We start from the raw sequence: 14489 nt of genomic DNA, 5'->3' as shown, positions 1-14489 counted from the left end.
GACACCAACTGCATGTTGCAGTTATGAAACGGCACTGAACACTATTGTGCTTAACCCCGCAACAAAAACAGGAAACACTATCCTTCTCCTAAGTCTGAGATGCGTGGAGTTTATGCACTTTAACGTCTCCAGTACTTACAATCTGCAGTTGCTGTTGTAACGCCACGACATCTTTGTCCGCCGCTTCCATAGCCAGTGCAATTTCCTTGGCCGTTATCAACGGAAGTTCTGTTTCTGCCAGTAACGGACGTTGCATTCAATCATCGTTTATGCTGCATACCAGTCTGTCTCGTATCATGTCCTCTCAGTGGCGGACCATGCATTTCACACCTATGCATTCAGTAGTGCTCCATCTGAATCAACCCGCCCCTCAAAAACTAATTTATGGTTATAAAAACCACCTTAATATGCAGAAATACAGTATAAAGAGCCATTGCATCGCAGATAGATAACTCGTATAGCCACAATAAATGCCTTTATTGAATAGACAAACCAGAGGTGAACAAGTTCTTTTCTACTGCAGCTACAGCCCAACACACATAAAAAACATCAATAATAACTCATAAACTTGCAATATTATTTAGGAAAATCGCAACATTTCACTCACCAAAAAATCGGATTATTTGTAAACAAAATCCATCCTCCTCTCTTTCCTCAAAAACAGTTCAATTACTCTGTCATACAGATTATCTGTGCGCTTCAGTTCCATCACGAAGTCCCTTTCTATCGCCATCGAAGCTAATGCTGAAAGTCAAACCTGCCCTGTCGTATTTCTGGCATAAGTTTTAATTCTCTTTAGGGCTGAAAATGTCCGTTCGACAGAAGCAGTGGACACGGGAATGCTCACCGCCAAACATACCAATGTGTACAGCTGCCCCATGATGCTCTCATTCAGATTTTTATATTACACCATCCTATCCAATCAATGGGTCTAAATACGGTGACGTTGCTGTACGCCTGCTAGAGGGCCCTAGTGAAACCAACTCAAAATCTGATTGGTTGAAGCAACGGTTTAATCGACATCTATTTTGTGTTCGAGGGCCTGCAGAACGGATTGTGAAGGCCTCCTGGCAGACTTCTTTGACTTTGACCCTGCCTGGCAACAAATGATTGCTGAAATGTGATTGGTTAAATGCTTTAATATGAAAATACATATCTGGAAGCAGCACAGCCATCGGAACAGCTATGAAAGGAAGCGGACAGACTATTTGGAATTATTTAATAAGTATTCATGGACAAAATATAATTAACATCAGTTTGTGATTCAGATATTTTTTTTAGGACAGCAGAGAAGGCCTTGCAGGCCCTGATGGCCCACCACTGTGTCCTCCAGATTGCCACTCACAAAATTCTACTTATCACTAGCGCCTGATGACCATGATGCTCTTGGCTCTCTGATCCAATGTCTTATAAGTATTTCCAACTGGATGAATAGTAACTTTCTTACACTTAAAAAGGATAAAACATACATTTTAGTGATTGCAAAACATGGCTATAACAAGGATATTGGAAGTAAACTTGATCCCTTAGGTTTAAAATTAAGTTGGAAGTAAAGAATTTAGGAATTAACATCGCCTCTGACGTAAGCTTTAAATCACACATTAACCAGATTACTATCACTGAATTCTTTCACTTAAAGAATAAATCAAAATTTAAATCTCTAACAGATTTACAAGACACTGAAAAAGTAGTTCATGCTTTAATTTTTAGCCGAGTAGATTCCTGTAACGCTCTCCTAACAGGACTACCTAAGAAAGACATTAATCGGTTGTAATGAGTGCAGAAAGCATCAGCCAGAATCTTAACTAGAAAAAGAAAATCTGAGCACATCTCACCAGTTTTAGCGTAATTATATTTGTTGCCTGTGTCATTCAGAATTGACTTTAAAATACTTCTTATGGTTTTTAAAGCTTTAATAAATCTGTACTGTCCTATATTTTGGAATGCCTGACCCCCTACACTCCAAGTCGTAACTTCACATCTTTGCATGGTGTTCTGCTTTTATTTCCAATAGTCAAGCTTTAAAGAGGTGTTGAGGTGGTCTTCTGCTCTTATGCACCTAAAATCTGAATACTTTACCTATAGAAATTTGCCAAGCCAATTCCGTGGAACATTTTTAAAAAGTGCTAAAAACCCACTATTTTAATATGGCTTTATCGTAGCTACATATTAGTTGTATTCCTAATAGACTATATGGGCACAGAATTATCAGATTCTTCAGGGATCCACAATCTCCACTAATCTTCAGTTTTCTCTGTTCTCTTCTCTGGTTCATCTGTGGTGACAGCCAGTGACACCACCACCACCTGATTAAGGCACCATGCAGCTCCCTGAGAAGATGAAATGAAGGCAGGTGTCTCAGATGTCCACGACACCAACTCCATCTAATCTCATCTTGTGAAGCATGAAAGCTAAATGGTCCTTTGTCTGTGGTGTGGTGTGATGGTGCCTTTCTCAGGTTTTTGTTAGATATGACTGCTAATCAGTCTTCTCAGACTGGGCTCAGTCTCTTGCACTGTGTTTCACTTGGCAGAGTCGATCTTGGAGCTCATTCAACTCATCCAGCTGCAAGTCTCCATGGATAATAGCTATATCATTACAATTAAAGTTTGTGAGCTTTTTGCTCCACAGAGAATTGATGGCTTCTAATCCATAAAAGAGTGGATGATCACCTTTCAGCTCCCCCAAAATGGGCAGCTCATCAGCTTTCAGGTCTCCAATAAAGAGTGTTTTTTAAGCAGTTAGCTCCCCACAAAAGAGACAGAAGAGATTAAGGTAGCAGGCTTTGAAGGTCCCTTCCAGTTACACATCTCCAGTGTCGCCTTATACTGTAGGTGGCTCATTTTGTCCATCATATTCCGTCACAGTTAATCTTAAAATGAATGTCATTATGGGTGCCTTTTTCTCTGAAGGAGCTTCTATGAGGTGCCTGCTCAACTCTGATTTATACCTTTTTGTTATCAGATGTAGAACAAAGCTGACCAAGTGTTGGTACGAGCTGCAATTCAGCCATTCACTTAGGAATGCAGGTTGGGAAGTACAATTGAATTACTGAATAAAATTGACAGGCCTTGTGTGCCTCTACATACCTAAATGAATGGGCAATGCCCATTTGTCCTTCAGTTTCATCATGCCAGACTGCCTTAAATATGGTGGTAAATTTCATTTTTGCTAGTTTAATTGGGGGCGGCATGGTGGCGCAGTGGGTAGCGCTGCTGCCTCGCAGTTGGGAGACCTGGGGACCCGGGTTCGCTTCCCGGGTCCTCCCTGCGTGGAGTTTGCATGTTCTCCCCGTGTCTGCGTGGGTTTTCTCCCAAAGACATGCAGGTTAGGTGGATTGGTGATTCTAAATTGGCCCTAGTGTGTGCTGGGTGTGTTTGTGTGTGTCCTGCGGTGGGTTGGCACCCTGCCTGGGATTGGTTCCTGTCTTGTGCCCTATGTTGGCTGGGATTGGCTCCAGCAGACGCCCATGACCCTGTGTTTGGATTCAGTGGGTTGGAAAATGGATGAATGGATAGTTTAATTGGTGGTCTGCTGTCTCTACTAACATTTCCTCTTTTTATAATTACATAAGTTACTTTTAAAGAGATCAGAAGTTACAGTTAAATACAAATAGTCAAAGTTACAGGTCAATGCTTTGCTTATCTTCCAAAAATGCTTTTAATAAAGTAGTTAGAATAAAAAGAAACATGAATAAAACACACTTTAACATTCTTGATTACATCATAATAAAATCATATTCCCAAACAGATGTTGTCAGTTGTGCGGATACAAAGGTCCAAAAAACAGTTATTCAGTATCCGAGATTGAACCACATATAGCACATTTACTATTGATATTTTTTTTTTTTTCATTAGGTCCGCTTTGTAACTTTGATATTCTTTTGGCACAGTGTCTCTGATGATTTTCTCTTTTGACTTTTGGTTTGGAGTTTTGCTATCATCACTGCCTGTTCTTTCACTTCCCACAGTGACTTCACTCGCTCCATCCATCCCGGCTTTCCTTCTCGTTCTTCAGCCTGAATGAGGAGGTCAATGTACTCTGGAGAGGACAGCGGGTTTGGTCTGAGGGCGATTTCATCAAGTCGTTTTATACTTTCATGAGACTCTTTAATGAGTTTGTAAACCAAGATTGTCACATCATCCAATTCATGCTTAAGCCGCTCAAGCACTTGCTCAGTTGTTATCAGTTCCCCTTGTGCATCTTCATATTTCTTCTTAAGCTCATCATAAGTCTTTTTGACTTTTTTTGTTTCATAGATGAATCTGTGCTGTTGGTTGGAGTGAATATTCCACACACACTTACCGGGACAAATATTGCAGACCCCGTCCTTCATAGCAGCACATCCGATCTTATCCTCATCATTTGGTAAAGAACACGGATAATGACAGGTGAAATTGCATTTCTGGCAGTTAGTGATGAACTTGCCGGTGCCTGCAATGCTCTCTCTTATTGTCTCAGTTATGTCCACTTCATACTCAAAATCTTTGTTGCTCTCTTTGTCAGTAATGTGCTTATTTAAAATGTCATAGGTCTGTCTAATTTCTTCACGTTTACTCAGTGTAGTACTGATTTGAGGCCGCAGTCCTTCCACTACCGTCTCCAAGTGCCTGCGCTCTTCAAGCACCTCTTTAGTTAGTGTTAAACTTTTATCATCCATCTTCTCTAAAGTCTTAAAAAACCTCTCCATGCTGTTTGCACCCATGTCCCAAAACATTTTGTCAAACATCAGACAATCGCTGCTATTAGTCTCGTCATTATTAGCATAAAGTGCTGAATTATTAAATTTGAAAAATAAAGGACTCTCTTTCTCATGTTTGGGGAATGGTATGTTAGACTCTGTGACGGCATCCAGAACCGGTGGACGCTGTCCATCTGCAAATGTGATCAAGACTAGGATGTTATTGGCTATGTCTTTACCAAAAATGGACAAAATGGAGTCAAAGACGTACTTCTGTGTGTGTGTCAGTCGAGCTTGGGAAGCCTGAACCACAAAGCACACTGCGTTAATATGCTGAACCCCCTGTGGGGATGAAAAACATTCTCGTATCTGCTCAGTGATTTGTTTGTCCTGATGAATTTCTCTGGTGTCTCCAAAACCCGGTGTGTCGATTATAGTGAAAGAGTATGGAACCTTGAAACAATCCTGGTAGTTCATTTCATAGGCAGTAACAGCAGATGTTTGGCTTTCAGCTTGACTTCTAGATGTGTCTTCATGGATTAACTTGAACCTGAAGTCATCCTCCCACTGGACACCTAAGATGTAGTTGACCATTCCATTGATCAGGGTGGATTTGCCAGAACCTGTTGCGCCAAGGATCATAACTGATTTTGAAGGTTTGATGGATGTTCTGTTTCCAAAGGGAAATGTTTCTATCTTCTTCACAGTATTTATGAACTGTGATTTCAAAGGCAAAAGATAAAGTCTTAATTTTCCATCATTTATCTCCTTGCATTTTTCTTTTATAGCATGTCTTCCCGTAGGCTTTTTAACAGGCAGTGTCCTCACTTCAATCGTATCACTGGCCTGACTCACACCAACTTGACAAACGGCTCTGTGTCTGAGTTGATATGTTGAATCTGGATGTAACTTTTTGATGGAATATTTTACATTTTTATCAGTTGTGTTCACAGTCTTCCACTCATCATCTTCTAGTCGCTTATACTCCAGTTTGTACCCTTCTAAGTCACACTTTAGTGGTCTAAACATTAGGGTTACACTGTCTTCTGTTTGGGAGTCAACCTCAAGAGTCTCAGGTTTTGATGGAAGCTGAAAGTTGTGGTTGATGAGATGCCCACATTTATACAAATAGATTGTTGCCCCGAGATATTCAACATCAGGAATGGAGTGGACGAGAAATCTCGTTGTCTTGGTACTTTGGTTAATTTCAGCAAACTCGATGAAACGCTGGGAATGCTGTCTGAAATTCTGGATGATTAACTCTTCACTTGGCTCTGAGAGATGAAATGAGGACTTCTTAGAAGGGGCTTGAAGATAGCGTTCCATTTCTGACATGTATGAGCGACACACATGGAGTGAAGTAAAAGTCAAGCAGACAACATTTTTAATACTGGTATTGTAAATTAATGTGTCCAGGTCATTTATAACAATATCAAGATTCATTTCTTTAATTCGATTAAAGAAACTTCTGAGCATAGTGATTTCCTTTTCTCTTTTATCCAGCCATGTTGTTATTACAAACTTCTTAAATGGCGACTCTTCCTTCTTCTTCAGAATGTTGGCCAGCTCTTCTTCACTTGTGTCACCGCCCCTGATATTTGGCAAGACCCTTGCCAGTTCTTTTTGGAAGGTATATTTAAATTGATTAAGCATTGATTTGAAATCATTTGCATTTTTCCTAATTATAGTAAAGTTATTGACAACACCGTCCTTCATGATGTCATTACACCTCATGATGTGCTCGTCTAATTCCTCCATGACCTTCTGAGATTTGGACACGAGTGCCACACTGATCTCTTGTACCAGCTGAGCAGCCTGTGAGTTGAGATGTTTCAGCGGGTACAGCCAGACCTGGATGGGCACAGCAAGCTTGTCATCTTCGTCAATATGCTTTGGCAAATTGTTGTAAATCTGCATGGCATCTTCAAAGCTTGTAGGATTGTGATCAAGGAGAAAATCACCATAGAATGTGAAGTTAAGATGATCAGCGGTTTCCTTGTAAACATCTGTCATTTTAAGGGCTGTTTTTCCATCTAGAGTAATATATTTTTTAATTAATGTTTCTAATTTTCCTTTATTATCTCGGTTCTCTTCCAATTTAGTGTCCCATTGATCAAAAACAAAAAAAGCCTGAGCTCCATACATCACGCCTGTGACAACATGGGTGGCCGATTTCTGCTCAAACACTTCTGGATAGACGACGTTCTGATTCCCTAAGTGGCTCGTGCTGAGCTGCTCCATTCTGGTGGTCGTGCTGTAGTGCAGGGTGACCCTGGACTGTCGTTTGGATGATTTGGTGTCATTGAGGTACTTGGCAGCTCTATCAACCTCAATCAAGCCACACAAGAAGCTCGCTTTAAGAGATGTTGTCATATTTAAGATGGAAGTTTTCTCATCCAAGGAGTCCAAAGTGATGAGGTTGACCTGTGTGTTCTTCTGGGGTTTAATTTTGAGGTCTTTCTTGAGGTTTTCCAATTCCCATAGAGTGACATCTGGTGATAAAAACAAAATTAAACAAACAAAAAAACTTTAATATGGTCAAATGTGGATCCCAAAATATCACCGCAGGTGGTCTGTTTAAATTTGCTCTTACCTGGAATGAGAGAATCAGTGCGACAGTCATAGAGCATCCCCACCTGGAAAGGTCGGCCCAGGGCGGCCATCTCCAAAGGAGAGCTATCTTGAGATGACAATCCCAGCCTGTGAAATTAAGCACATAAATGATATAAAATGAGCAGTTTTTTACAAATTTGAGTTCTCTTAATTGTTTAATCTTTTTAAGTCTAATACAGGACTGCAGGGAGGAAGAAAAATGCATCTTAGCAGGATGAGCTGAAAGGCAGAAATCAGTGCTAGTGGGGGTGCCAGTCCATCACAGAGTGCCACCTAATTCACTCATTCTGGTCAGATTGGAGTTACCAATGAACTGGAATTATAGGTGGTCCGGGCCACTGCCTTATGATATTGGTTTGGTCTCCATCTGTGCAGAGTGTGCCTTTTCTCCACAAATCCCTGTCATTTTTGTTTGTTACTCTGATCTTCATCTTCATCCTGCCTTTGGCTTTCTCTTGCCACAAAAGATCCTGGCTTTCATAACCCTAATATTATATGAAGCAGATTCAATTATTTGCTTGATGGAATACTAATAGTTTAAAAACATAAATCTAATTTTGAGCAGGACTTGCAAACATTTTGCTTAATTCTTACATGCAGATGATTTGGACTTCTGCCAATCTGATCAGGAGACCCCGCTATACATACAGTGCCTATAACAAGTCTTCACTCTTTGGAAGTTTTCACATTTTATTTTTTAATATAACATTGAATCCCAGTGGATATAATTTAGTTTTTTTGACAACAAAAAGAGAGTCTTCAATTCCAAAGTGAAATCAGATCTCATCAAAATGGTCTAAATTAATTTCAACCGTAAAGCACTAAATAACACTGATCTGCAAATAAATAAAGAAAGAATTAAAATGTGCTTTAGTTAGAAATTTTAGACATTCTTTAAACATTTGAGGATGCTTGATCCAAATCACAATTGCTCTGTCACATCCAATTTCAGAGAGATGAAGGTTTTTAAACAAAAAAACAATATTTTAAAGAAAGTTTTGCGGGAGATGTTTCCGGGGAAGCTGACCTCCCTGTGTGGTGATGTCGGGTGGTCTTCATGTTCACCTGCTCTCACTCCATGCGATTTCTTCTTGTGGGGCTTTCTCAAGTTGAAGGTACACACCGACCTCAAAACATTGAAGCCCCCAAGGACGCTACTCACCACGAAATCACCGCTATTCCCCTTGAAATGGCTGAACGAGTCATGTGAGCGTTCAGAAATCGTCTTGAAGAGTGCATCACCAATGATGGCCACCACCTTGAAGACATCGTTTTTAAAACACAGTGTAAATAATCTATTTTGTATACCCTTTCTTGTGTCATAATGAAATTTTTTTAATCTTGGTGCATTTTTGTAGAATAAACATTTGAAATGTGGTACTTCTTTTTGGCTCGTCCTGTATATTTTTAAAATCAATTATTCAGATGTGAAAAAATAATAAATTGCATTTCAAATTGTTTAAAATATAATTATTGCTTACAAAATGTAGTCACTTGGAAATTGTTTTTTCCTATTTTAATCCTCTTATGGTGTTTCATGGTGGAATCTTCTTCTTCCTCTTCATCTTTTCCCCCTTCTATATGGAGTTAATGTGCCTGATCATTCAGTCCTGTACAGCTCAGTCCAGTACCTTCTCCCCTTCAGACTCTTTTATTTCAGATCTTCTTCTCCGTTATCCATCGACCACCACTTTGGCCTTCCTCACTTCCTCTTCCCTGTACTTCCACTCCCACCACTCTTTTGCCCACATATTCCTGGTCTCTCCTCATCCCATGTCCACACCACTTCAGCCTCATTTCCAGTACTTTCTTAGAAATCTCTCACTCTTTTGTTGAACCTCTGATTGTCTCTTTTCTTATTGTGTCATTTGTTATAACTACACACATTCATCTAAACATTCTCACTTATGCCATGTCTAACTTCTTATCTCTACTTCTAATTCTTCATCTTGAGCTACCACTGATCTTAGATATTTAAATGTATCCTCTCTTTTTACAGGCTGTTCCTGCAGGATGACTTCTGAATCCTGGTCATCATTAAACCTCAAATAGTCTGTTTTCTTCCTAGTTGTCTTCAACCCTCAGTCTTCCAAAGCCCATCTCCATTCTACCAAATTTCTCTCCACTTTCTCTTTTCTGGTGTTACACAACACAATATCAATGGCAAAGTCGGCACCAGGATTGATTGGTCTTTGATCTTAGGAGTTGACACGTCCATAATCAGATCAAAGAGGTAAGGACTTAAAGAAGATCCCTGGTGCAGACCACTTCTAATAAGAATCGTATGTGTTACCCAGCACTGCCCTCACTCTCTACATAACCTGGACAATCCTCACATACTTCTCTGGTCCTCCTTCCTATCTCATGCTCCTTCAGACTACTTGACGTGGCACCCTATCCTAAGCCTTCTCCAAATCAATAAATGCCAAATGCAAACCTTTCTGTTTCTCTTGATGCTTCTCTATGAGTTGTATCAATGCAAAGACTGCAGCATTTGTTCCTCTACCTGTCAGAAATTCATCCTCCCCAAGCCTTCTCTGTAAATCCCTTTCCCAAATGTTCATTGTGTGTGACATCAGCTTTATCCCTTTATAGTTTCCACAATCCTGAATATCACCCTTCTCTATATAATTGGGTACAATCACACTGTTCCTCCACTCCTCTGGTATTCTCTAATATCCATTGATCTTCTGCATTAAATTCCATAATTCATCTACTCCCTTTTCCGTTAAACTGTGCTACACTTCTTTTGGCATTTTATCTTGTCTCGTTGCCTTTCCATTTTTTATTCTTTTCAGTTCCTCCTTTATGTCCTCCTCCATATTCTTGGGAATTGCCCGTCATTTGGGTCTCCATCCCCAAATACTGCCCTTGGATTTTCTTCATTCAGCAGTGTTTCAAAGTACCTCCACTATCTCGTCTTCATCCTATGATGCTCACTCAAGACCACACCTTACTCATCTGTCATCTGCTCTATCTGACTAAAATCCTCCCCAGCCCTGTCCATAGTACTTGCTATTGTAAATAACCTTCTCTCTCCCTCTTTAGTCTCCAATTTTCTCATACATGTCCTCCACAGGTTGTGCTTTGGCACCTGCCACTACCCTTATTGGCTCCTCGTTTGCCTGCCCACACATTTCTCCATCTTCCTCCTTCTCTGATTGCCATCATGTCTTCATTGCCTCCTTCTTAGTCATTATCACATCCTGCACCTCTCTATTGTACCGTCTCTTTGTCCACAGGGGGGTCCCCTTTCTGTCATCCTACCCAACACCTCTTCATCTGCTCTTAATATGACATTACTATTCATTTCCCACCTTTCCCCCACCTTCTCAAATGACTGCTTTTTATCTTTTAGTCTCCACCACTTTATCATTGGTGCTGTTTGAATCACTTGTTTCACGGTGAAATGACCAACAGAAGCCTGCTAACACAGACTTGCTCCACTTCCTTTAAATTTCTATCTATATCTCTCAAAACATTTTTTAAACCAGTAACATTTGTTGTCTCAATAAGAGCGGACTGTGCATTCTTTTACCATTTGCTTACATGTTATCAGGTGAAGACAATGGTTGGAACAACCCAACCTTACTGTACATATTTCTGTTAAAAACATTTAAACAACAGCCTTCTATCCTCTGGAGAAAAACAAACATCTTTCTTACCTTCTAAATTCAAATTTCTCATTATTTAATAAGAAAAGAGAAAACAACAATTACAGTATGTAGAGCAAGAAATGATGTTGGGTTGTGACCAACTTAGATAACATCAAGAACGAGGAAGACTGCTGTTTAACACCTCAAAGTATACTTAAAATAATATTCTGAACATGGAGAATAATTACTCTGTTAAAAATTGATGTTTTTTTAATCAAATCTGATATCTTCTGGCAACAGTTTCTGGTAGAGAAATTCCAATTTCTGTAATCGATTTAGCACACCTAAATCTATAAATCCGTGTGTAGGCCCCATCTACTGGTCGATAACCCATAATAATAATAATAATAATAATAATAATAATAATTCATTACATAATAATAATAATAATAATAATAATAATAATTCATTACATTTACAGGTGCTGGTCATAAAATTAGAATATCATGTCAAAGTTGATTTTTTTCATTAATTCCATTCAAAAAGTGAAACTTGTATATTAGATTCATTCATTACACACAGACTGATGTATTTCAAATGTTTATTTCTTTTAATGTTGATGATTATAACTGACAACTAATGAAATTCCCAAATTCAGTAACTCGGAAAATTAGAATATCAATTAAGACCAATGCAAAAAAAGGATTTTTAGAAATGTTGGCCAACTGAAAGGTATGAACATGAAAAGTATGAGCATGTACAGCTCTCAATATTTAGTTGGGGCTCCTTTGGCCTGGATTACTGCAGCAATGTGGCGTGGCATGGAGTCGATCAGTCTGTGGCACTGCTCAGGTGTTATGAGAGCCCATGTTGCTCTGATAGTGGCCTTCAGCTCTTCTGAATTGTTGGGTCTGGTGTATTGCATCTTCCTCTTCACAATACCCCATAGATTTTCTATGGGGTTAAGGTCAGGTGAGTTTGCTGGCCAATCAAGAACAGGGATACCATGGTCCTTAAACCAGGTACTGGTAGCTTTGGCACTGTGTGCAGGTGCCAGGTCCTGTTGGAAAATGAAATCTGCATCTCCATAAAGTTCCCAGACTCTGGGACCTTGATTTCCAAAGGAAATGCAAAATTTACTTTCATCAGAGAACATAACTTTGGACCACTCAGCAGCAGTCCAGTCCTTTTTGTCTTTAGCTCAGGCGAGACGCTTCCGACGCTGTCTCTTGTTCAAGAGTGGCTTGACACAAGGAATGCGACAGCTGAAACCCATGTCTTGCATACGTCTGTGCGTGGTGGTTCTTGAAGCACTGACTCCAGCTGCAGTCCACTCTTTGTGAATCTCCCCCACATTTTTGAATGGGTTTTGTTTCCCAATCCTCTCCAGGGTGCGGTTATCCCTTTTGCTTGTACACTTTTTTCTACCACATCTTGTCCTTCCCTTCGCCTCTCTATTAATGTGCTTGGACACAGAGCTCTGTGAACAGCCAGCCTCTTTAGCAATGACCTTTTGTGTCTTGCCCTCCTTGTGCAAGGTGTCAATGGTTGTCTTTTGGACTACTGTCAAGTCAGCAGTCTTCCCCATGATTGTGTAGCCTACAGAACTCGACTGAGAGACCATTTAAAGGCTTTTGGAGGTGTTTGGAGTTAATTAGCTGATTAGAGTGTGGCACCAGGTGTCTTCAATAGTGAACCTTTTCACAATATTCTAATTTCCAGAGATACTGAATTTGGGACTTTCATTAGTTGTAAGTTATAATCATCAACATTAAAAGAAATAAACATTTGAAATGCATCAGTCTGTGTGTAATGAATGAATCTAATATACAAGTTTCACTTTTTGAATGGAATTACTGAAATAAATCAACTTTGTCATGATATTCTAATTTTATGACCAGCACCTGTATATAGCGCTTTTCTCAGTACTCAAAGCACTATCCACACAGGGAGGAACCGGGAAGTGAACCCACAATCTTCCACAGTCTCCTTACTGCATAATATCAAGACTACTGCAGTGCCTCCACACAGCCCACCATAGTAAACTGGCTTCCTTGCAGCCTCAGGCTAAACTGCAATTGATCACAGGCAGACCATGTTTGGCAGTCAGGTGTTTCCTGGTAAAAGAAAACTACTCTGAATCCAAACTGGGAGACTGGCAGATACCACTAAGCCGCTGCCTTGTAGCTTTTGACTTTTTAGTTAAAGGCGAGGCCCACCACCGAGAACTGTGGCTGGTATCAGGAAGGACAGCTGGTTAATAAAAAGCTTGCCTAAACAAAATAAATGGACATTTGACTTTCTTATAACAAACAAGACTGGGGGCTATGTCAATACAGAGCAACCCCACACGAATGTGTGAAAACTTTAAGAGGAAGAAGAAGAAAGTAGTTTTTATGTCCTGTACCCAAAACGTGCCATTTGAGACACAGCCAGGCCAGTAAGCCTCAGCACTCGAGAAGAATCTGCAAAGTGCTGATAGATAAATGCTGTCTGTTCACACCAGCATCCCATCGTCTGCACAGGCTCCATACAGTTGTGTTTTACAGGTTTCTGCACCCCTTCTGATGGACTGAAGATACCTTAGGAACTTTTCTCCCCCTCATTTTTATTCAATGGATGTAAAAACATTTGAACATTAGAAAAATGTTGAAGAGAACTGGCCATTCAGCTCAGCAAAGCTCACCAGTCCTATTCACTTAATTCTCCCAATATAACATCAAGACAAATTTGGAAAGTCCCTAAAGTCTACCACACTACTTGGTCACTTATTCCATGTCTCTGTAAAGAAACACTTCCTAATGTCTGTGCAAAATATTTCCTTAACAAGTTTCCAACGGTGTTCCCATGTTCTTGATGAACTCATTTTAGAGGCACAGACTTGATCCATAATTTTAAACACATCCTGCTTACAGAGTAATTGAAACATCCGAATCTGTTCCTTGGAGAGTCGCAGTCAGGATGGCTGATGGAACGGTCCTTACGGATGACACTGCAGTTGTGACCCGCTGGGCTGGCTACTGTGAGCAGTTATTTAAAGCTGATCATCCGTCTAGGACGTTGGATATAACTGGATCCACGGTTCTTGAGGCTGATTCTCCAATTAGCTGTGAATCACCCAATCTCACTGAGATTGTACAGTTGGTGAACCAGCTGAGGAGGGGAAAGGCCGCAGGGATCTGTGACATCTGGGGTGAACTTCTCCAGGCTGGTGGTAAGGCTGTCCTCCTGGCATTGCAAGAAATCTTTGCTTCCATTTGAGAGACTGGCATCATCCCAACTGACTGGAAAACGGGACTTGTCGTCCCTATCTGGAAAGGGAAGGGTGACCACCTGGATTGCAGCAACTACAGGGAGATAACGCTGCTCTCGGTGCTGGGTAAGGTCCTTGCTAGGGTTGTCCTCAATCGGATCACTTGCTCACCTACCAACAACCAGAATAGTCTGGTTTTGTGCCTAAGAAGTCTACCATTGACCATATCCTGGCACTGATGGATCTCACGAAGCGCAAAAGCTAATATCGGCAGAGTTTCTTTGCAGCCTTTGTCGAATTTCGTAAAACGTTCGACTCAGCTGATCGAGCTGCCCTGTAGGTCATC

At 40.4% G+C, this 14489-nt stretch overlaps 1 protein-coding gene across 26 annotated transcripts in view; it reads right to left on the bottom strand.

Annotated features, from left to right (window-relative positions):
• LOC114644948 (uncharacterized) overlaps positions 1-14489 on the bottom strand; it is a 427949-nt gene that overhangs the window by 92468 nt on the left and 320992 nt on the right. For 2 of the 26 annotated variants that reach the window (XM_051925812.1, XM_051925810.1), the window contains exon 3: positions 5101-5134. The exons of 14 other annotated variants lie outside the window; for them this stretch is intronic. In XM_051925812.1, coding sequence (XP_051781772.1) covers positions 5101-5134 — 34 coding nt within the window. Of the gene's footprint in view, positions 1-4627; positions 4683-5100; positions 5305-5337; positions 5758-6442; positions 6533-7009; positions 7174-7274; positions 7382-14489 lie in introns of all 26 variants that reach the window. 10 more of the 26 variants (XM_051925814.1, XM_051925815.1, XM_051925793.1 and 7 more) reach the window with 9 other exon arrangements.

The sequence above is a fragment of the Erpetoichthys calabaricus genome, chromosome 4 (assembly GCF_900747795.2).
Source record: "Erpetoichthys calabaricus chromosome 4, fErpCal1.3, whole genome shotgun sequence".
In the NCBI taxonomy this organism is placed as follows: domain Eukaryota; kingdom Metazoa; phylum Chordata; class Cladistia; order Polypteriformes; family Polypteridae; genus Erpetoichthys; species Erpetoichthys calabaricus.
The sequence above is the reverse complement of the archived record's forward strand: the minus strand, read 5'-3'. Positions and strand labels throughout refer to the sequence as shown.